This window comes from Ruditapes philippinarum, unplaced genomic scaffold (assembly GCF_026571515.1).
Source record: "Ruditapes philippinarum isolate M1 unplaced genomic scaffold, ASM2657151v2 ctg1856_1_1_1_1, whole genome shotgun sequence".
NCBI lineage: Eukaryota > Metazoa > Mollusca > Bivalvia > Venerida > Veneridae > Ruditapes > Ruditapes philippinarum.
Genome location: NW_026865998.1, coordinates 88,078 through 112,126, shown reverse-complemented (window position 1 = coordinate 112,126; position 24,049 = coordinate 88,078). Strand labels below are relative to the sequence as shown.

Below are 24,049 nucleotides of genomic sequence, written 5' to 3'. Positions count from 1 at the left end.
ATGTTAACACAAACCATTTTTACACAAAGTTCAAGGCACTGAAACTATTCAGTGTTAACCTTTTGTAAATTGCATATTGCATATTTGTAGCTAAAGTAATGACTACATACATTTCCACAAAAGTATGAGTGCTGAAACTGAAATTCAAAATTTTTCCAACATTCAAGAAAGATAACTTTGTCCAAAATCATTGAACCACAACCAAATTCAAACTTGAACTGCTTATTCCTAAACATGTATTTATAAGTCAAATTTGAGTTAAATGTGTACAACCATTGGGGAGATAATGAACAGAAACTTAAAATTTCTGATTTTTTTTCAAAGTTCAAGAGGGATAACGCTGTCAGCTATCATCAAACCATGACCAAATTCGAAATTGACCAATGCATTCTTATGACATATCCATATCTTTAATTTGAGCTGAATATGTACAACTGTTGGGTAGATAATGAATGGGAACTGAAAATTTCCCTTTTTTTCAAAGTTAAAGGAGCATAAGTCTGCAAAAAATCATTAAACCATGACCAAATTCAAACTTGGCCTGCACATTCCTTTGACATATCCATATGACAAGTTTGAGTTGAATGTGTAATACTGTTGGGGAGATAATGAACGGAAACTGAAAATTTCATATTATTTTCAAAGTGAAAGGGGCATAACTCTGCCAAAAATCATTGAACCATGACCAAATTCCAACTTGACCTGTGCATTTCTTTGACGTATCTATATGTCAAGTTTGAGTTGAATGTGTAATACCGTTGGGGAGATAATGAATGGAAACTGAAAATTTCAGATTATTTTCAAAGTAAAATGGGGCATAACTCTGCCAAAAATCGTCGAACCATGACCAAATTCGAACTTGACCAGTATTTTCTCATGACATATCCATATGTCAAGTTTGAGTTGAATGTGTAATACCGTTGGGGAGATAATGAACGGAAACTGATGATGACGGAATGATAGAATGACTAAATGACGGAAGGATGGAATGACGGAACAGGGTAACACTTTATGCCCCAGCCATTATATGGCTGGGGCATAAAAGTGGATTACAATGCATGTCACTCAACAGACATCATACTATCAAAAATGTCACTATCAAGCACTACTTACCATTCACATTGATTACCACAATGGCATTTTGTTCTGTGCTTTGAAAACGTGGTGGCTAAAAATAAAATGAAAAATAAATGATTTCCTGGAGGTCTTCTTACCCAATGCTGATACTAAATGAGAAACCAATCTGAACCATAGGCTTTTCTTTTTAGGACTTAGAAAAAATGACAGATTCAATTTAAGAATTTGATTATTCATAAGATTGAAATGCAATACCTAAAAAGAAATTGAACAATGCCAGGCAGTCCTAAATAATGCTAAAGGTGGTCATATCTATAATAATTTGTGATTTTGTTGGGTGACCCCTTCTGCATTTTAACAACCATTTCACTATGTTTGGAATAACCCTCAGCAATAATTTTTAAAAAAAAAATCACACTAAAATACTCATTCAACACATATAAATCTTCTTTAATCCTGATTTTCATATTCATGTATATCTGCACTTAAATACAGGGGAAGTTTCTTTTTTTTTGTTCAGTGTATTTTCAAAACTGAAATTTAAACAAGAGCACTGCATGTGGTGTCAATGGCCACAACTACATGTACATGTATAAGAAATTAAATTCAAGAATGTTATTTAATGCATCACAAACTGGGGTTTCCATTAGTTTTACTCACCAAGACAATTCATCTGGCATGGGGGGATTGGAGGGGGTGCCAGATGAGACACAAGGGGCATATCTTAATTAGTGGCATGGCAGCGCGTTTTTATAAATAAGTAATACCTGTGAAAAATGATTAGTAGAGTCCTTAAAAATATTCACCATGGACCTCTACACACTTTTCCAGCCACAGAATCCATTCCGAAAAAGTATTTTTGAACTGATCTTTGGGCATACTGTTTATACACTGGTAGAGAGTGCTTCCAACGGCACTACAGGTTTTGAAGTGGCGACCATGAAAGCAAGATTTGATGTATGGATTTAACCAAAAGTCACAAGGAAAGAAGTCAGGACTATAAGGGGGATGTAGCAGAACCTCAATTCTCTGCTCCTCTAAATAAGGTTGAGCCGAGGCTGACCAGTGCGCAGGTGCATTATTATGGACTAATTTGATCCTGCACACCCCAGACCTTGGATTCTTTGTAATGTAGTAATTGATTACAGCAGTGAGAACATGGTCATGGTAAAACGTTCCAGTGACACTACCCCTCTCAGGCACAGGGCCACGGGTCACTATTCAATCACTGTGCATAACTCTACTGCATACTGCATAACGCTCCTGCTATGTCGGGCAACAACTGGGCCATGCTGTTTCCACCTACCCACATTTTGTTACTGAGTTAATTGTTGGGCTCAAATTAAGAGGGACATACTGGCTCTTATATCGCTCAACTGATTATTGAGGCTCTAAATTGATATTGTTAACAATGAATGAAAAGCAGATATAATGCCATAAACTTAATATCTGCACCTGAAATAGTGTAAGTGTAGGATATCGACCAAGTACGAGTTCTTTCTGTTTAGGAAAGACCTGGTCACGAATTTCATGTGACACGCGCTCTCGGTGTCACATGAAATTCGTGACCAGGTCTTTCCTAAACAGAAAGATCGTACGCGCTCTCGGTGTCACATGAAATTCGTGACCAGGTCTTTCCTAAACAGAAAGATCGATGTACGAGGCCGATATCCAACTTAAACACCGTAAAACTATATTGGCTTGAGCAATGGCTGATTCGGAACATTTGATGTAATGCACAAATATTATTTTTAATACAACGCATATACAGGTAAGCTATTATCAACGTTCTGCTTAAATACAATATATATTTTGCTTTTCCCTTTATAATAATAATCAAACAAGAGCCGGTTGAACCAGGTGATGCTCCCCGAATAGGTTTTGAAAACAGGAAGGAATACCTCTTGTAGTGTCAGAGTTATGTCACAGACAAAGTTCAAAGTGTAAAAACAACCCAAATGTTGTGCACGACACATTGTCTCAATATGGTGATCATTTCTGTGAAATAGTTGTAAAATCAGACTTCAAATAAGGAAGTTATGGGCTAGACACGATTTTGCTGCAAGGTCATGCTGTGACCTTGACCTTCAAGGTAGCACCCCAAATGTTGCATGTGACAGGTCGATTCAATATGGTGATCATCCCTGTGAAATAGTGGTTAAATATGACTTCAAGGAACAAAGTTACTGGCTGAACGCGATTTTGCTGCAAGGTCATGCTGTGACCTTGACCTTCAAGATAGCAACCCAAATGTTGCGCGCGACACATCATCTCAATATTGTGATAATTTCTGTAAAATATTTTTAAAATCTGACTTCAAATAACAAAGTTATGGGCCGGACAAGATTTTGCTGCAAGGTCATGCTGTGACCTTGACCTTCAAAGTAGCGACCCAAATGTTGGGCGTGACACGTTGTCTAAATATGGTGATCATTTCTGTGAAATAGTTTTAAAATCCGACTTCAAATAACGAAGTTATGGGCTGGACATGATTTTGCTGCAAGGTCATGCTGTGACCTTGACCTTCCAAGTAGAGACCCAAATGTTGTGTGCGACACGAAGTCTTAATATGGTGATAAGTTCTGTGAAATAGTTTTAAAATCTGACTTCAAATAATGAAGTTATGGGCTGGACAGGATTTTGCTGCAAGGTCATGCTGTGACCTTGACCTTCAAGGTAGCGACCCAAATGTTGGGCGCGACACGTCGTCTCAATATGGTGATCATTTCTGTGAAATAGTTTTAAAATCCGACTTCAAATAAAGAAGTTATGGACCGGACACGATTTTGATGCAAGGTCATGCTGTGACCTTGACCTTCAAGGTAGCGACCCAAATGTTGCGCGGGACACGTCGTCTCAATATGGTGATCATTTCTGTGAAATAGTTTTAAAATCCGACTTCAAATAAAGAAGTTATGGACCGGACAAGATTTTGATGCAAGGTCATGCTGTGACCTTGACCTTCAAGGTAGCGACCCAAATGTTGCGCGCGACACGTCATCTCAATATGGTGATCATTTCTGTGAAATAGTTTTAAAATCATACTTTAAATAAAGAAGTTATGGACCGGACAAGATTTTGATGCAAGGTCATGCTGTGACCTTGACCTTCAAGGTAGCAACCAAATGTTGCGCGCTACACGTCGTCTCAATATGGTGATCATTTCTGTGAAATAGTTTTAAAATCCGACTTCAAATAAAGAAGTTATGGACCGGACACGATTTTGATGCAAGGTCATGCTGTGACCTTGACCTTCAAGGTAGCGACCCAAATGTTGCGCGCGATACGTCGTCTCAATATGGTGATCATTTCTGTGAAATAGTTTTAAAATCTGACTTCAAATAACTAAGTTATGTGCCGGACACTAATTGGGACATACGGACGGACGTATGACTGACTGACGGACGGACAACCCGACGACTATATGCTCCCCCGAAATTTTTCGGGGAGCATAAAAAGCTAAATGTGCAATTTGTCAATAATAAAGTAAATAGGTCTGTATTCGAAAGTATGTTGAAGTACGAATAATTTTTTTGATAGAATTTTGTATCAGACAATGCAGATTCTAGGACATTTGTCCCCGGACAGTTGCCCCCCGGATGTTTGCATTCTTTTTTTATTGTTGTGACTTGTCATCTCGTGTATAGATTTTTGTATGTCAATGGAAACATAATAGTTAATTTATTTATGGGTGCTATTTTGACTTTCACAAATTTGCACGAAATTTTGTGTATTTAAGCACAATGAAATTTCCACAATAGGCGATGAATTTTGGTAGCTATCATTATTCAACAATTAAATAATTTATCATTTTTAAAACAGGGAAGGGGGGGGGGGCAAATGTCCGTCCCTTCCAAAGATATGAGGGGCAAATAACCGCAACTGGAAAAAAGGGGCAAATTTCCGAGGGGGCAATTGTCCGAAGGGCAATGTCCAGATACCCAACAGACCACGAAAGACTTACATATGTATATTGTTGGCAATTATAATATACATGAACCAAAACTATATTTTATATAGCAGATTATAAAGTGTTCTAGAATAAAATATGATCTTTCATCATAAATTTTTATACTAAATCACTTATAACTTTATTTACATTTTAAAATCGTAATAATTATGCTGTGATTACTGCTATATAGTTTCATAGATATGAACTTGAAACGTCCATTTTGTTATATTGTGAACTTAATGATAAAAGAACCACTTAGATTACTATTTCTTTGAAAAATGACGCAATTAAATAAATGTTAAATGTGTCCAAACTTTGATATGATATCCATTATTTTTATTCAAAGATTTGATATAGGGATGCAGGAATAATTGCTTAGTGCATTCAATTAACATTATCTTGTTTAAAATATGTATCCAGATTTTGTAAGACAGGAACATTATGACAATCATTTACATTTTATTTCAATTTTTAATTTTTGATTGCATCTCATGTTTTTTTTGTCTGTGCTTTGGCAGGTCATTTTTTTCACGTGTATTTCATGACCAGGTTTGTCTGACTAGAACAGACCTGTGCACATGCAAAAGATAGACCTAATAACGGACTTTCTTTTGTTTAAGCAGGTCTATACGAAAAAAAAAAACCTGTCACAAACAATAGAGGAGGTGTGTTAATGTTAATAAGATCTTTTCATATATGCCTTTTTACTTAATAATATGTACATGACCCCAGGGGTGGGGCCAATTATGACCAAATGATTATAATTTGAACAATCTTAGTAGAGATCCACTACATAATGTTTCATGCCAAATATCTACCCTCTAGCCTTTGTCAATTCAGAGGAGATGATTTTTAAAATTTTTACTACATATCCTGTTTTCTCGTATTCTCGGGGGGTTAAGGACTAAAGTTGGTTGCATCATATTTATAAAACATTTTGTAACAGTATTTTTAGCCTGATACACAGAGAAATACCTTATTAACAAAATACAAAGAAAGAAAGATCGTAAATGTAAGCAAAACAAAAGATATTTCTGCTTGTATATACTGACCTTCACCCTCTGAGTGAAGCAGGTGCTTTCTCGTATTCTCGTGGAATTTGATTGGTTGTTAAGGCTGGTCGCTATGTGATGATTTTATTCTACATACCAGTTCAAATCATTAGTGCCACACCTAATTAAGTGTTTGATGGCCTAAATCTGTAATTTTATTGTGTTTTAATAACAGCTTGGCAGGCCATATCAAACTTTTAGGATCATATTGACGCCTCTTTGGTACCAAATGATTTTGAGTGTTCCAAAAATAGTTTGAACTCAATTTAGTGTTGTTATTTACATAATCTCTCTAATATATATTAAGTTTACGTTTATCTATTAGTTACTTATTAGTTATATGAGCATTAAACAATGAATATTACTGTTTTCCATTGCAGTTGTCAAAAATGAAATGTGTTTAGGACAAATAATGTTTCATTATTGGTTTTTAATTGGAGTTCATATCTTTTTTATACTATCTATTCGTGAAACAAATATTTTGAGCTGTATTGTATAAATAGTAGTGTGAGACCGTCATTTGAAGCGTCTTGCGTCAGAGACCCGCTACAGGTTTCTGCAACATGGAAAAAACTAGAAAAATTGATGATTTTTGGGAGAAAATTGATAAATTTAACATTTATTCTCTGGATTTTACGATTATTTCCACAGTTATTTTGGTTTTTTATCTGTTTTTGTCGCATTTCTTCAATTTTTTAATGGAGATGAAAATGCTCTGCTAAATAGATATGTTTTCGGATATCGACGGACGTCGCGAGTGCGCTTCCATCCGTTTTAATTATTCCACGAGAAACCCCGAGAATACGAGAAACAGGGATACATTTAAGGAAAATCAATGACTCCTGTGACAATATCTCTCATGTGTCTAGAGTCTTGATCTTTGAACATAGTCAATAAGGCTGCGGCTTTTTCAACCGCCTCCCTTTACCGGTCAGAAGGATCCAAACGGCACACTTTCCATAACTTTAACTTTTCTTTCAAGATGGAAAACACATATGACCCACCAAGGCCCGATATATCACTTATCTCCTCAACGGTATATCTTGCATCTTAATCAACTAGAACTGCCAATGTCATGGTGTGAATACCCCTGCATACCACTTTGTCAGAATAAACAGTATTCATTTAGAGCTCAAGGACAACCTCACTGCCAAATCTGAGGGTAGTAAGGCAGTGAAATGAACTTTACTACTGACCACAAAATTGAAACTACCCCCCCCCCCTCATTCATGCAGCTTTGATTGGGGGTGTTTTATGACGAATATATGAGAACATAATTATATGCTTCAAATGTGAAAATCAATACATTGTGGACAGGCATTCTTAAGCATTTGAGCAGACAAGCTATTTGTAGTTAAAGCCCGTGTGACCTTAACCTTTGACACAGTCACCTAAAACTCAATAGTCATAACCAACTTCAATGCCAAATATGAAGACTGTTGACCAAAGCATTCTTAAGCAATTGAGCGGAATAGCTTTTTGAACTAATGGCCCATGACCTTAACCTTTGACCCAGTGACTTCAAAATCAATAGTGGTCATCTAAAGGTCATGACTAACCTCCATGCCAAATATGAAGACTGCGGGTCTAAGGATTCTTAAGTTACTGGGCGGACACCCTTTTTTTACACAAGGCTCTTCTGACCTTGACCTTTGACCTAGTTACCTCAAAATCAAAAATGATCATCTACTAGTCAAAACCAACTTCAATACCAAATATGAAGACTGTTAACCAAATCATTCTAAAGCAATGAGCGGACAATCTTTTTGAACTTAAGGCCCCTATGACCTTGACCTTTGACCCAGTGACCTCAAAATCAATAGGGGTCACCAAATGGTCATGACCAACCTCCATGCCGAATATGAAGACTGTGGGTCAAAGGCTTCTTAAGTTATTGGGCAGACAACCTTTTTTATTCAAGGCCATTCTAACCTTGACCTGGTGACTTAAAATTCAATAGGGGTCATCTACTAAACATGACAAATCTCAATACCAAATATGAAGATTGTGGGTCAAAGGATTTTTAAGTTATTGGGTGGACAAGCTTTGTTTAGTCAAGGCCCCTGTGACCTTGACCTATGACTTGGGAACCTCAAAATCAATTGGGGTCATCTAATGGTCATAACAAACCTCCATGCCAAATATGCAGATTGCGGGTCAAAGGATTCTTAAGTTATTGGGCGGACAAGCTTTTTTAATCAAGGCCCCTGTGACCTTGACCTTTAACTTGGTGACCTCAAAATCAATAGGGGTCATACTTAACATGACAAATCTCAATACCAAATATGAAATGAAGACTGTGGGTCACAGGAATCATAAGTTATTGGGGGGACAAGGAAAAACTGACATACGGCTGGACAGACGGGGAGAGGTCTGGATGGCCAGTCAGACAAGTTGATTCCAGTACACCCCCCCATTACAATTTTGTTATATGGGGGTATAAATATGGATGGCTGTGACATTGCTGATGTCTTTTTCAGAGGTAGCCAAAACTGGATGCCCAGGGTGGGGATCATCCTTAACATAAGTTCTACCTAACATTAGTTCTACTTTCCGTAAACATAGACACCCTCCTGCCAATTGTACGATATGGAAGGGCATTTTCCCCATAAACTAAATCTAGATCTGTTTTTATGTCTGACGCGCATTTACCCAATAACCCATGAATTTTACAATAAGCTCTTTGCTCCTCTCTCAATCACAATGCTATTCAGAAATGTTTACAACCAGTATACAAACCACATGTTTCTAAATGACCTGCTAAAATCTTATTGCACGCGCAAATCGTGCAAAACAGACTTTTGGTTAGAAAAATCAATAATGTTTATTACACATGTACTTTCATGTGCAAATCATGGTTAAATTGAGTTGTTGCCACTATTTAAAATATGCCACTTGTAAAATGACACTATTTTAGCGCACTTTATGAATAAATTGTGTTAAAAATGACGTAATTTCGGCACATTTTAGAATGAAACTGCACACTTGGAAGACTTCCTTTCACCATTATGAATGATGTTGCAGGGCATTGGGTCAAATAAAACTAGAACTATCACTAAATGTGATTAATACCCCGCAAGACTGCTTCGGATATGAGGAAGTTACAAGTAACAGAATACCTTGTAAAAGAATTGGAATAGAGTTATGGTTGTGGGCCATTAAAGATAGTTTTGGTTCTTGTATGTTGCATTTCCTTTCAATGTGGTTGACCACTGATAAGTTTTATTGAATTACTCTGTAATAAATCCAGAAAGAGTTACGCTTCTTGAGCACTGCACTTCCTCTCATTGTGCTTGACCATTGTATGAAGTTGCATTGAATTCTAAACATTTGTTTTAAGTTATGCACCGGACAAGGAAAAGGAACAAAGGGCAATAACTCTACAAATACTGAAGATGGAGTTATTGTTATTGTACACTGCACTTCCTCTTATTGCACTTGACCATTGTATGAAGAAGGTGTATTGAATTCCAACTACCAGTTTTCAAGTTTTGCACTGGACAAAAAAGTAACAAAGGGCAATAACTGTAATTAGTCCAAATAGAGTTATGGTTCTTCTGCACTGCACTTCATCTCACTGCCCTTGACCATTGTATGAAGTTTCATTGAATTCCAACCATTAATTTTCAAGTTATGCACTGGACAATAAAAAGTAACAAAGGGCAAAAACTCTTAAATGAGTCAAACAAGAGGGCCATGATGGCCCTGAGGTCGCTCACCTGTATATAACCCCTGGAGCGGGGCCAGTTTAAACCCCAGGGCTTTTATTTGAACAAACTTGGAAGACACCCATTAGAAGATAGTTCATGATGTTAAGTTTTTACTACACACATATAATGAAAAACAATGACCTTCCCACCACCCATCCCCCCGGCAGGGCCAATTTTAATCCAAGGGCTTTTATTTGAACAAACTTGGTAGACACCCATAAGAAGATGTTTCATGCTGAACATCTAAGCTCTAGCTCATTGGGTTTTTTAAAAGAAGATTTTTTTAAGTTTTTACTTTACACATATAGTTAAATACAATGACACCCCTAGGGCGGGACCAGTTTTGACCCCAGGGCTTTTATTTGAACAAACTTTGAAGACACTTACTAGAAGAAGTTTCATGCTTAATATCTAAACTCTAGCTATTTGGGTTTTTCAAGGAAGATTTTTTAGTTTTTGCTGTACACATATAAGGAAAATCAATGACCCCCTGGGGCGGGGCCAATTTTGACCCCAGGGCTTTTATTTGAACAAACTTTGTAGACACTCACTTGAAGATGTTTCATGCTTAATATCTAAACTCTAGCTATTTGGGTTTTTTCAAAGAAGATTTTTTAAGTTTTTACTATACACATATAAGGAAAATCAATGACCCCCGGGGCGGGGCCAATTTTGACCCCAGGGCTTTTATTTGAACAAACTTGGTAGACACCTATTAGAACATGTTTGATGCTAAATATCTTAGCCTTAGCTCTTTGAGTTCTTAAAAAGAAGATTTTTTAAGTTTTTACTATATGCATATAGGGAAAATCAATGACCCCCTGGGGTGGGGCCAATTTTGAACCCAGGGCTTTTATTTGAACAAACTTGGTAGACACCCATAAGAAGATGTTTCATGCTAAACATCTAAGCTCTAGCTCATTGGGCTTTTTAAAAGAAGATTTTTTTAAGTTTTTACTATACACAAATAATTAAAAACAATGACACCCCTGGGGCTGGCCAGTTTTGACCCCAGGGCTTTTATTTGAACAAACTTTGTAGACACTTACTAGAAGATGTTACATGCTTAATATCTAAACTCTAGCTATTTGGGTTTTTTCAAAGAAGATTTTAAGTTTTTGCTATACACATATAAGGAAAATCAATGACCCCCGGGGCGGGGCCAATTTTGACCTCAGGTCTTTTATTTGAACAAACTTGGTAGACACCTATTAGAACATGTTTGATGCTAAATATCTTAGCTCTAGCTCTTTGAGTTCTTTAAAAGAAGATTTTTTAAGTTTTTACTATATGCATATAGGGAAAATCAATGACCCCCTGGGGCGGGGCCAATTTTGACCCCAGGGCTTTTATTTGAACAAACTTGGTAGACACTCATTAGAACATGTTTCATGCTTAATATCTTAGCTCTAGCTCTTTGGGTTCTTTAAAAGAAGATTTTTTAAGTTTTTACAATATGCATATAGGGAAAATCAATGACCCCCTGGGGCGGGGCCAATTTTGACCCCAGGGCTTTTATTTGAACAAACTTTGTAGACACTTACTAGAAGATGTTTCATGCCAAATATCTAAGCTCTAGCTCTTAGGATTTTTTAAAAGAAGATATTTAAAGTTTTTTCTTTCGGTTGCCATGGCAACCAGAGTTCTGCATGGAATTAAATTCTTTGAACAATTTTTAAAGGTGACCACCAAAGGAACATTCCTGTGAAGTTTGGATGAAATTGGCCTCGTGGTTTATGAGGAGATGTCATTTAAAGTAAAAGTTTACGGACAACGGACGGACGACGGACGGACGACGGACGGACGCCGGACAAAAAGCGATCACAAAAGCTCACCCTGTCACTTTGTGACAGGTGAGCTAAAAAGGGTAATGGTTTCTGTGCACTGCGCTTCCTCTCAATATACTTGACCATTGTATGAAATTGTATTGAATTCCAAATAGCACTTTTCAAGTTATGCTCTGGACAAGAAAAAAGAAATGGAAAAGTAACAAAGGGCAATAACTCAATAATTACTCTAGACAGAGTTATGGTTCTTGTGCCACTTCCTCTTAATGTTCTTGACAATCAAAGGTGTATTGAATTCTAACTTATAGTTTTCAAGTTATGCTCCAGACCCGGAAAAGTTTCAAACGGCAATAACTCTGTAATTTATCAAAATGGTGTTATGGTTCTTGTGAACTGCACTTCCTCTTAATGTGCTTGACATGACAATTGAATGAAGTTGTATTGAATTCCAAATAGTAGTTTTCAAGTTATGCTCCGGACAAGGAAAAGTAACAAAGGGCAATAACTTTGTAATTAGTGAAGGTGGAGTTATGGTTCTTGTGCACTGCACTTCCTCTCAATGTGCTTGAGCAAACACGACATATTGTCTAATATTTGATTGTATGTAAATTTGAAGACTTAAAAAGCGGCATAACTTTGTCAAAATGCAATACAGAGTTATGAAACTTGACCTGCATATCTTAATTGTGATATTTCATATATATTTTAAGTTTCAAGCAATAACATTTTTTAGTTTCCGAAATATTCAAATACATGTTAAAATTTAAGAATATCTTTCAATTAGTGTAGGACTTACAGAGCAGACACGACATACTGTCTAATATTCGATTGTTTGATATTTGACCTTCAATTGTGACCTTGACCTTGAGCTGACACATGGGCAACATGGGTTCTGCACATCCCCTTGTGGAGGTGGATATTTGAGCCAAGTTTAAAGAAAATCCTTCAATTGGTATAGGATTAATAGAGCGGACACGATAATGGAGAAGGACGGACCGGACAGACGGACCGACACGACAAAGCGAATCCATTATAGCCGCCCCCCCCCCCCCCACATTTTGTGGTGGGGGTAAATCTAAGCTCTAGGCCTTGCACTTTCAGAGAAGAAGATTTTTAAAGATTTCATTTCAAAAAATCTATTTTAAGCCCTCCTGATCCAGAGGCTCAATTGAGCAAAACCATTTGAACAATTTTAGTAGCACTTCATAATAGGAACATCCCAGGAAAATTTCATAACATTTGGCCCAGTGGTTTCTGAGAAGTTGTTTGTATAAAAAGTTGACGACAGAGGCACGGACACACTGACTGCGATGGAAGCCGGACAAATAGTGATCACAAAAGCTCACTCAGGTGAGCTAATAAAAAATATGGGGTTTTTTCCACTCTCTAAAATTCATGTGTGGGGTTTTGTGCACTCTATAAAAATTTTAGGTGTGGGGTTTTGACGTGTGGGGTTTTGTCCGTCTTTCAACTTTTGCAGATGACCACCAAAGAATTGTTTCTGTGAAATTTGGTCAAAATCCATCAAATGGTTTCTGAGGAAATGTGGTTTAAAGAAACTGTGGAAAGAGACTGAGGACTAATGATGAAAAACGGACACACTGCCATCACAACAGCTCACAATAGAGGACAGTGTGCTCAGGGGAGAGCTGTAAAGGGACATTTCACTAAAATAAAGCTGTCATAATAATGAGCTTTTAAGCAAGTTTTCCACGTTTAATGTTGATCACCTTTACTCATTTTCTTTAAAAAAAGAGTCTAGCTTAAAATGGTTGTAACACTTAATTGACAGCTTATATTTCTAATAATCTCTGAAAAAGGTTACCTGTTGTCTGCTATCACCATAGTTAAAGTACTGAAATAACTTCTCACCAAACTTGCTCCAAACTTGGTTTTCCTCATTTGGTATAATGCTGAAAAAGAGATACATGTATAAGTTAAAGAATGATAAATATGAATAAACATTTCATCTGTAATTGCAATATTGTAAGATTTTGAATAAAAAAATATGATCTGCAAGCTTACAGTACAAATCAGTTAATATTTCTTAACCAAATAACTAGACCGTACCTTAATAACTGATGTGTCATATAGCTAGGTAGATATCTATCATTTTGATAAGGATACTGTGTAAATACAAAAGGCAAAAAAGACAATGAAATATATTGAATTATTAAGAGTCAAAGTTATATGTCACTGTGTATCGATGTGATGCCATGACCATTGGCAACTTGAGTCATTAAGTCAACTGTTTCATCTGACATTGGAGTGATTGTTGTTTAAGTTTGGTTGGTTAGGCTATATAAAATAAATTCCCAGATTCTCATTCCCGCCCGCCCGGCAAAAATTGCACCGCTCAATTTGATTACCGTGTACAAATGCCGAGGACTGAATGTATATAAGTGCATGATTATTATGTGCGATCGAAAGTCTGTCGGTCTCGGTCCTGGCTGAATAAAAATTGGATCATACGGTCCGAGATAATTTTCTTACTGCCAATCCTCGGGTCCTAATAAAATTTCAAAGAGCTAAAGATAACCAGTTTTGACAATTAAATCTTGACCCACAGAAGACCAATTTTGGACAATTCAGATAAACAGCTGTGAGCTTGTCTTCATAAACAACATCGGTAAATTTTGCCGTAAATTACAAATTTGGATTTATTTTAAAATAGAGAATGAATAATCATAAAATATTTAATCTGATAAAATCAACAACAACTAGAATTGTGAATGGTTATGCAGAAAACAGACATTTTTTTTCATTTGTCACATATTTTTGGGATGCCCATTTTTAATAGGTAAATCTCTTTACTTTCTTTGCCAAATTTTCAATAGGTTATATGTAATTATTTCTGCTATGTGATAATTATATAAATATGCTTTTCTTTTTGTGTAGCTTCATTGGTTGATTAATTAATTTTTAACAAACTTCACTCCAGAAAAAAGTAATATTGATCGACATAGGCATAGTACATCTTTATTCAACTCTTTTATTAAATTAGCATGTCTTATTGTGTAACAATACATGTATAAATTGGTTGTTTTTTTGTCCAAACATCAATTTGTTTGATGTCGGAATATGAAAGGTTCAATAAAACAGATCAGAACAATCAAGATATATTACCATGTTGCTTCTATTCTCAATCTAAACACATAATATTAGCACCTAAATAGCTTATAATAGAACTAATTCCCAAATATTGACCTCCTCGCATGTAATATTTCCAGACCGAGAATGGAAAATAAAAAATAGAAAATAAAATCCACCCATCTGCCCCATTTTTTCCATAAGGCCATTTTTTTTTTATATTTTGGTTTACTGATTTTTTCCAAAAAAAGGTAGGGTCGGTGGAGGGGAAAAAAAAAAAGGAAAAGAAAAAAGTTTTCATAATTATCTTCATGTCTGGAAGGTGAGATACTTTGTAAGTATCCCTTCTCTTATGATTAGTCCATTCCCATTCTGGTAAATGTGATGAGTACATAGTACTTACTAGAGAAATTAAATGACCGACTGTCTAAATTCCACAGTGCTCATAAATACACAAAACATCGTTCACATGTGTGAAAACAAAATAGCATCCACAAATTGATAAAATATCATGTTGCTATTATTTAATCTACACATCTAATCTATGACCTCGCTGACCCTTCAAAAGAGTCGATAAATCTTTGATGTTCACACACATGTAGTCCCAGTTGTTTAATTCGAATCATCAAAGGTGCTGAAACTCAACTGACTTGCACTCATTTATTGATATAACAGAAGTTTAAAAACCTGTCAAGAAAAGATTACACATGTTAAATTATTGCCCAAGTTGAAAAATATTTCTTTCGGAAAATTAACAGGTCAATTACTGACACGTAAATTATTAATCGTAAGTGCATTTTTTTATATTTTTTTTGAAAGGAAACCCGTATCTAATCTCCTTTTAAAGACTAATGTTTTTGTTAAATCTGTAAATAGTGATCATGTCACTATGTTTCTTTTTAAATTTAATTTAATTTGATTCTCATTGAATAAGATTTCTCTAGCTGTATCCAAGTGATAACTTGTGTATTTTGGGGTTTTTTTTAATCTTTTTTTTTTTGTAGTTGTTTTCTTTGACATTTCTACACAATTGGACCTTCAAAACATATGATTTTATACATACATACATGAAATATATTTTGAATATATAGATATTAGCCTAATTAATTTGGCGAGAATTAATGGTTTAACCCATTTTGTAGACATTTTTCTTCATGCCAAATACATCGCCGTCAAAAATTATCTCTCGACGTTTCTTTGACAAGTCTAATAAGTAATAAGTTGGACTTCTATAAATCTCCGATCTAAATTTAATAAGCAGCATATTTTGAGTACTTTTTTCCGGGCAGATTTTTTTTTTTCATTTTCCCAAAAAAAGGATGCGACGGGTCAGTAAACCGAAATATCAAAAAATAATGGCCTAATTTGGATGAGAATCTAGTTATTTATTTTCTATTGCCTTATAACACTGATTTTAAAACATTTTTGGTCATTTTTTAGCCTTGTCAATTCAGAGTAGAAGATTTCTCAAGTTTTACAATACATGCATTTCTCACATACCCGTGCCGATTTTGCGACTCCGTAAATATGGTATTGCAGGGCCGTGCATATAATTTGACGTGACGTCATTAGTGTAATACAAACATAGCGTAAAGACGCGCTAAATGTTACATTATACTGTAGGCGCGTCAATGAAAAATGACTCTTATTTCACTTTAAACTGTCTTTATTTTGGGTATGTGATAAATAGAATATTAAATTTGTGTAAGTTCATTACTGAATTTATTGAACTCGTTGAATAAAATAATATTATGCTCGCCAGAGGCTCGGATAATATAATTTTATTCAACTCGTGCAATAAATTCAGTATTGAACTTACACTCATTCAATATCCTCTATATATTATACCTCATTTGCATACGCTCTTCTATATTTAATATGATGTCATCCCGTCCATAAATTGCATACAGACCAGCTACGCAGTTCATAATTCTTATATTGACTGGATGACGTTATATTAAATAAAGAAGGGTGTATGCAAATGAGGTATAATATTCTATTTTGTTGTTAAATGATTCTTTTTACTGAATTTATTGTTATGTTTCACATAAATATATTACATGTTGATCAAAAGTCATGATTTGTCTTTAATTTAATTATAATTTTTATTTATACAGATGAAATTCTTAAAGTCCAGGGTGCCGTTTTATCAACGGTTGTACGCCCGGTCGTAGCTAAGATTTGGTCGTACGACCGATCTTACGGCTACGTCACGTTTTATCAACATGGTCGTAGCTAAGACGTCTTAGATGAATGTCGTAACTTTAAGGCTGCTTCAGACCAGTCGTAAGTAGGCTAAAGATCTTAAAAATGGCGGCCATTTTTGCATAATTCCCGATAGGAACTTTCAAACACAAATATTTGAACAATTGAAGTTTTCAACTAACTTAGGTTTTCCGCGTACATGTTTATGTACAGTGCTGATTCTATTTTAACATCCCAGGGACGCAACTATCACTTCCAGATTAATATCCGGATAATTTCCACGAAGAAGCTATGGTTAGTTTTATTACTTTAATTTTAGTACAACCGACGTATATATGTGTGTTTAATATAACTCCTGTCACATCTGTAGCTAGATTAGCAAATGATTCTTACAATTTTCTATACCGTTTCCTACTTTTCTTTTCGAAATATTTTAGTACAGAAATTTCGGACAGTGCAGATTTCGGACAGAATATAGATCTAACAATTGTCAATAACAATTGTGTTAATTGTCAAGCTATTAAACCAATTTGATTGTTATAATTAGTTAAGTATGTTCTTTTGTAGACCTTTCAATGAAGTTGCTACAGTATCTATGTGAAAGACAAGTGTTAATAATGTGAAATCAACATGGCAACATTATGTTAACCTACAGTACAGTGCTGTAATGGGAATGCAAATGAAACTGCAGCACTGTTGTTTGGTAAAGCATGTACATGTATGCGAAATGAGCATCTTTAGATCCAATTTGGTGTATCACATGAAAAGAGGATTGTAAACAAAGGACAAGTAACTTGTGCAGACAGGTGAGTTTGAAATATAGACAGTTTTAGAGTTCACTTCACCCCTCTTTCTATGAAATCTGATTAAAGCACTACACCTCCCTTTTTGTTTATGTGTTGTTATGTGCTTTACACAAATTAAGGTGGAACATGTGAAATGCAATCAATTATGGTGATTAAAATATTCATTGTTTTAACACATTTCTTGTTATATAATAAGTATGGACCAAATCAAAATAGAGATATTACTTTTCCCCTAATATATTTACATGTGTATGATATTAATGATAATCAATTGAGTACATTATATTTTTTTTTCTACAATATAACTAGAACTGCCACTATCATGGCGTGAATACCCCCGCATACCACTTTGTCAGAATCAACAGTGGCCATTTAGAGCTCAAGGACAACCTCCCTGCCAAATCTGAGGTTACTAAGCCAGTGCATTGCTAAGTTATGTATTCTACATGCTTCAAATGTGAAAATGTCAAAATCAATACATTGCGGACAGGAAATTCTTTAGCAATTGAGAAGAAAAGCTTTTTTTTGTCAAGGTCCCTGTGACCTTGACCTTTGACCCAGTGACCTCAAAATCAATAGGGGTCACCTTATAGTCATGATCAACATCTATGCCAAATATGAAGACTGTGGGTCAAAGGAATCTTATGTTAATGGGTGGACAAACTTTTTGAAGTCAAAGTCCCTATGACCTTGACCTTAGATCCAGTGACCTCAAAATCAAAAGGGGTCATCTATTAATCATGATCAACATCCATGCCAAATATGAAGACTGTGGGTCAAAGGAATCTAAAGTTTATTGGGCAGACCAACTTTTTGAAGTCAAAGTCCCTGTGACCTTGACCTTTGACCTGGTGACCTCAAAATCAATAGGGGTCATCTACTAATCATGACTAACCTCCATGCCAAATATGAAAGCTGTGGGTCAAAGGAATCTTAAGTTATAGGGCGGACAAGCTTTTTGAAGTCAAGGCCCCTGTGACCTTGACCTTTGACCTGGTGACCTCAAAGTCAATAGGGGTCATCTACTAATCATGACTAACCTCCATGCCAAATATGAAGACTGTGGGTCAAAGGAATCTTAAGTTATTGGGCGGACAAGCTTTTTGAAGTCAAGGCCCCTGTGACCTTGACCTTTGACCTGGTGACCTCAAAGTCAATAGCGGTCATCTACTTATCATGACTAGCCTCCATGCCAAATATGAAGACTGTGGGTCAAAGGAATCTTAAGTTATTGGGCGGACAAGCTTTTTGAAGTCAAGGCCCCTGTGACCTTGACCTTTGACCTGGTGACCTCAAAGTCAATAGGGGTCATCTACTAATCATGACTTGCCTCCATGCCAAATATGAAGACTGTAGGTCAAAGGAATCTTAAGTAATTGGGCGGACAAGCTTTTTGAAGTCAAGGCCCCTGTGACCTTGACCTTTGACCTGGTGACCTCAAAATCAAAAGGGGTCATCTACTAATCATGACTTACTTCCATGCCAAATATGAAGACTGTGGGTCAAAGGAATCTTAAGTTATTGGGCGGACAAGCTTTTTGCAGTCAAGGCCCCTGTCACCTTGACCTTTGACCTCAAAATCAATAGGGGTCATCTACTTATCATGACTAACCTCCATGCCAAATATGACGACTGTAGGTCAAAGGAATCTTACGTTATTGGGCGGACAAGCTTTTTGAAGTCAAGGCCCCTATGACCTTGACCTTTGACCTAGTGACCTCAAAATCAATAGGGGTCATCTACTTATCATGACTAACCTCCATGCAAAATATGACGACTGTAGGTCAAAGGAATCTTACGTTATTGGGCGGACAAGCTTTTTGAAGTCAAGGCCCCTGTGACCTTGACCTTTGACCTAGTGACCTCAAAATCAATAGGGGTCATCTACTAATCATGACTAACCTCCATGCCAAATATGAAGACTAAGGGTCAAAGGAATCTTAAGTTATTGGGCGGACAAGAAAAAAACCGACGGACAGCCGGACGGACGGACAGCCGGACAAGCTGATTCCAGTATACCCCCCTTACAACTTTGTTGTGCGGGGGTATAATTATCACATTAAAACTTCAAAATAAGTTTGACTATTTAAAATAACTTATTTTGTATTAGTCATTTAAAGTGGGTGACCTACTATCTTAGATATGAGATATCTCTTTCACCCCTCATTTGTTCTAACATTGATACCGGAAATACATGTATGTCCCAGATTGACAGTACATTGATAGTTATGTTGAAAATCACACATAATATTTTTTATCAACAATTATATAGCAGATTTTTCTTTATTTTTGTGTCACATTGATACTTTAAATTGTCTTTCATGTAATGTTTCAGAAAATGGTGTAATATATTGAAGTTCCATGTTGCAAGTTAACTTGTCAGGGTTAAAAATATTGAAAATTGCCTTGAGTTAAACATTTTACAAAAAAAAAATACTAAAAGAAGAAAATTAACAGACAAAAGGTTTATTTGTTGTTGAAATATTTATTCTAGAAATAATCAGGGATGATGGGTGAAGTGTCTTACTGATTTTGGGGTGTGAAGTGTCTTCAGAGGTTAAGTGTCTTGTTTACACATTTAAACAAATACTATTTTATCATATATTGTAGTAATGTTAGATTTGTGGAAATCATTATCATATGTACTCATAGGTTTGTTAAAGTTTATGTAGATATTATCTTAGTAGGCTTCTTTTCAGGTATCACTTGATTTTCTTTTATACATGTAAATGCTATATAGAGTCTATGAAATTGTAGCTGAATTTTTATCTGATTTTCCTTACAGATATAAGGCAGCATGAATAGTTAGTACTTGGTGCATCTGCTGATCAATGTATTTATCAAAGAGGACATTAACAATGATGAGGCTGTATATCACCAGGGTCAGTTATGACAAACTTATTTTAGAAACAGTAATATAAAAGTAAAATGACCTTACACTGTCAGGGAACTGACAGTTATAGAGGAATATAAAAGAAAATCAACAGTGAGAACTTCTTTAAAAGCTCAATGACTGTGACTGGCAAATTCACACATTTCAAAGACATACATAATTATTGAATAAAAACTATTCACATTTAGTTTATAGGGATTTCATTTGAATTATACATTTTCAAATTTATCCGTTCATGACATTTCATATGAGATAGTTTGTAAAAAAATATTGTATCAAATTACAATGTTAATTATTTGATTTTATGTCAGAATATTCTCTGTAATGTTTCAGATTACTGCTGAATGATGGAAGGTTTACAGCTAAACAATCTTATGATTGGAATCAATATCCATGGACAGCTCTCCCTTACAGGGTCCAAGTGTTGTGACCTTGTTATATGGCCAACAAAGGGCATATAAGTCCTAAAGATAGTTAAGAATAAAGTTATATAGACTATCAAACATTTCATCAATTTACCAATATCTGTAAGATAAGGTACATTATGTATAATTTAATACATTCCATAATAACTTTGTTTCTACATGCACATGAATAAAAATAACACTTAAGTATGGTCACAAAGGGACAGTCAGTGATCTACAATTATTACCCTGAATGCATGTAAGAAGCTTTATGTGAATGCTTTTAATGATTAATGAAAAAATATACATAGGTTAGGTCTTTAAGTTGTTTTTGAATATATATTTTGGATGGTACATGTATGTACTGACTGTAATATTCACTTGTCTTAAGTGTCAAAAACTATATATAGCTATTGATGTATGTCAAAATCAAATATCTATATTTCTTGAGGTGATAACTTTACTAAATCATTCTCTGAATAACATTATGAAATGTTAGACTTGAAAGGATACACAGCCAAATGATGTTCTTCTCTGTATTCAATTGGATTAAAGTGACTTTGAAAAAAAAGATTTATGTGTTACAATTCATAACATGAGATAAATCAATGTAACATATGTGTTTTATATTGATATTTATTGATTTATTGTTACTTGAATGCATTAAAATTGTTGGGATGAATATTAAAAACACAAAGAAAATAACACAAAAGGGACACTAATTGAAATAAACAATTGTAATACAGAATTCCCTGGAAGTGACAATTTATCTTTAATGTGCTAAGTTTATAATCATCTTTGTCTTAACTGCTCTTGTCTGAATAGTACCTTGTGTCTGTTAAAACATATTATTTTTATATTGTTATCTACTTTCAAGATTGTTTTCTAGTAGATATGTAAATAAATTCTCAACAGGTATCATAAAAAATTAATATGAATTAGAAAAAGTTGTAACATCTCATTTCAATGTCATAATTTACAGTCCTATATCTATTTATTGTCATACTGGAATAATAATAAATGACTTTGTAACATTCCAACACTTTCTGTTCTGTAGATACCTTCACAAATCAGCCAGCCATACTAGGATCCTTCCTATTACCGGACAAAATATGTTTTTTCGCCGTATTTTTCTTTTAAATAATGAAAAAGAATGGAATTTTACCCAAATAATTTTGGGTTTTTATAACACGTAAACATTACTTAATCGGACATAAAATTAAAAATTTGACCGTAGAAATGTGTCTTTAAAGTAGGGTATTATAAGAGAAAAAATCGTGTAGACAGCTCAATTTACCGCGGACATTGTGTTTCAAAATATTTTGAAGTCGTGAATTTAAATTTGTCTGTAAATAATCAACATGGAAACTACGACTATTGAATGGCAAGGTTAAGATATTTGAAGAACCCAGGCAGCCATGTTTGTTACGAAGAGGCCAATGTTTGGGGTGTAATTGAAATTAACACTATTAACTCAATTCACGTATTGAGTCTTCATGATCCTTAAATGTATGAAACACTTTGATATTCAAATGGAATTCTGTTCTTTGTTATAAAGTTCCCTTTTGGTCATCATGTAGCATGTTACAAAAGCCATAAAATCTATTTCTATTTACATTTCATGTAGAGTTTCCTCCCATGGGCGTAACCCGTTTCCTTATATGTTTTTTAATTTGCATTTCTTTGTAAAAGATAACAACGAGATACTGTTGGAATAAATTTAATATTACTTTTTATCATTAAAATCTGTTACGATTGTCTCCTGAGATAACGTTGAGAAGAATTAAAAGTGAAATTTATCTAAAATAAAACCCCATTAATTAAGGGCCTCAATATTCGGGCATGCGCAGAACAGATTATTACCCCGCATGACCAGGCCATGAAATTACTATTAAACAAAAGGGCATGGTAGTAAATAAACAAGATTGCATTTGTAAAAAATGCCATGCCACCGCATAAATACAACACAATTTTTTTGTTTCTATACAGATTGCCATAATGCATAGATCACTTACCTATCTGTTATTATCAGATTAGTACCTTCAGAAAAGATTTTTAATTTTTTACTTAGTTTACTTTAGACATAGTGACTGAAAATCAATGATCCCCAGAGGCGGGGCCAATTTTGACCCCAGGCCCCGTATTCACAAAGATTTAAGGATCAGGATCAAGATCAGGATCAAGTTTAAAAACTCCAATATTCTTCATTGTTTATCCTTATAATTAAATGTCTTATATTAATTTGATAAAAATTGACTTGCAATAGCAAGTTTATGAACTTAAAGAATAAATTTATTGCTATTTTTGCAAGATATGGGCTTTTTATAGATGATCCAAATATTGATCCTGATCCTAAAATTGATCCTTATTTTAATCCGAATATTTTTGCATTTGTTTTGTTATTTGTTGATTTTATCCCAAAATAGTTTTGTTTCTTTGCAAATCAGCAATTTTTTACATTTTGAATATTTACCATTTAATTCCAGCAAAACACTATTATTTTAAGTAACATAAAAAAGTGAAAATAAAATCAGGATCACTTGATCCTGATCCTGATATTTTCTTAGTGAACACAGGGCCTGGGCTTTAATTTGAATAATCTTGCTAGAGGTTCACTACACAATGTTTAATGCAAAATGTCTAACCTCTAGCCTTTGTCAATTAGAGAAGATTTTTTAAAGTTTTTACTATATACATGTAAGGAAAACCTATGACCCCCGGGGCGGGGCTAGTTTTGACACTAGAGGCAAAAATTGAACAACTTTGGTAGAGTACCTATAGATGATATTATATACCAAATATCAAAGTTCTAAGCCTTGTACCTTCAGACAAGAAGTTTTTTTGAGTTTTACTATATGTACATACTGAAAACCAATGACCCCCGGGGCGGGGCCAATTTTGACCCCAGGGCTATAATTTGTACAATCTTGCTAAAGGTTCACTACACAATGTTTCATGCAAAATATCTTACCTCTAGCCTTGGTGAATTTAGAGAAGATGATTTTTTAAGTTTTTACTATATACATATAAGGAAAACCTATGACCCCCGGGGTGGGGCTGATTTTGACACTAG

The 24,049-nt window shown here is 35.0% G+C and overlaps 1 protein-coding gene and 1 long non-coding RNA gene across 2 annotated transcripts in view; one reads left to right on the top strand and one right to left on the bottom strand.

Annotated features, from left to right (window-relative positions):
• LOC132730958 (uncharacterized) overlaps nt 1–24,049 on the bottom strand; it is a 142,028-nt gene that overhangs the window by 69,135 nt on the left and 48,844 nt on the right. Inside the window, exons 6-7 of the mRNA XM_060717041.1 lie at nt 13,404–13,491; nt 1,114–1,168 (exon numbers count right to left, since the gene is read on the bottom strand). Coding sequence (XP_060573024.1) covers nt 1,114–1,168; nt 13,404–13,491 — 143 coding nt within the window. The remainder of the gene's footprint in view (nt 1–1,113; nt 1,169–13,403; nt 13,492–24,049) is intronic.
• On the top strand, nt 16,819–21,310 carry LOC132730957 (uncharacterized). Its single transcript, XR_009625818.1, has 4 exons — nt 16,819–17,167; nt 17,441–17,679; nt 20,465–20,561; nt 20,906–21,310. It is a non-coding gene; the product is annotated as an uncharacterized LOC132730957 (long non-coding RNA).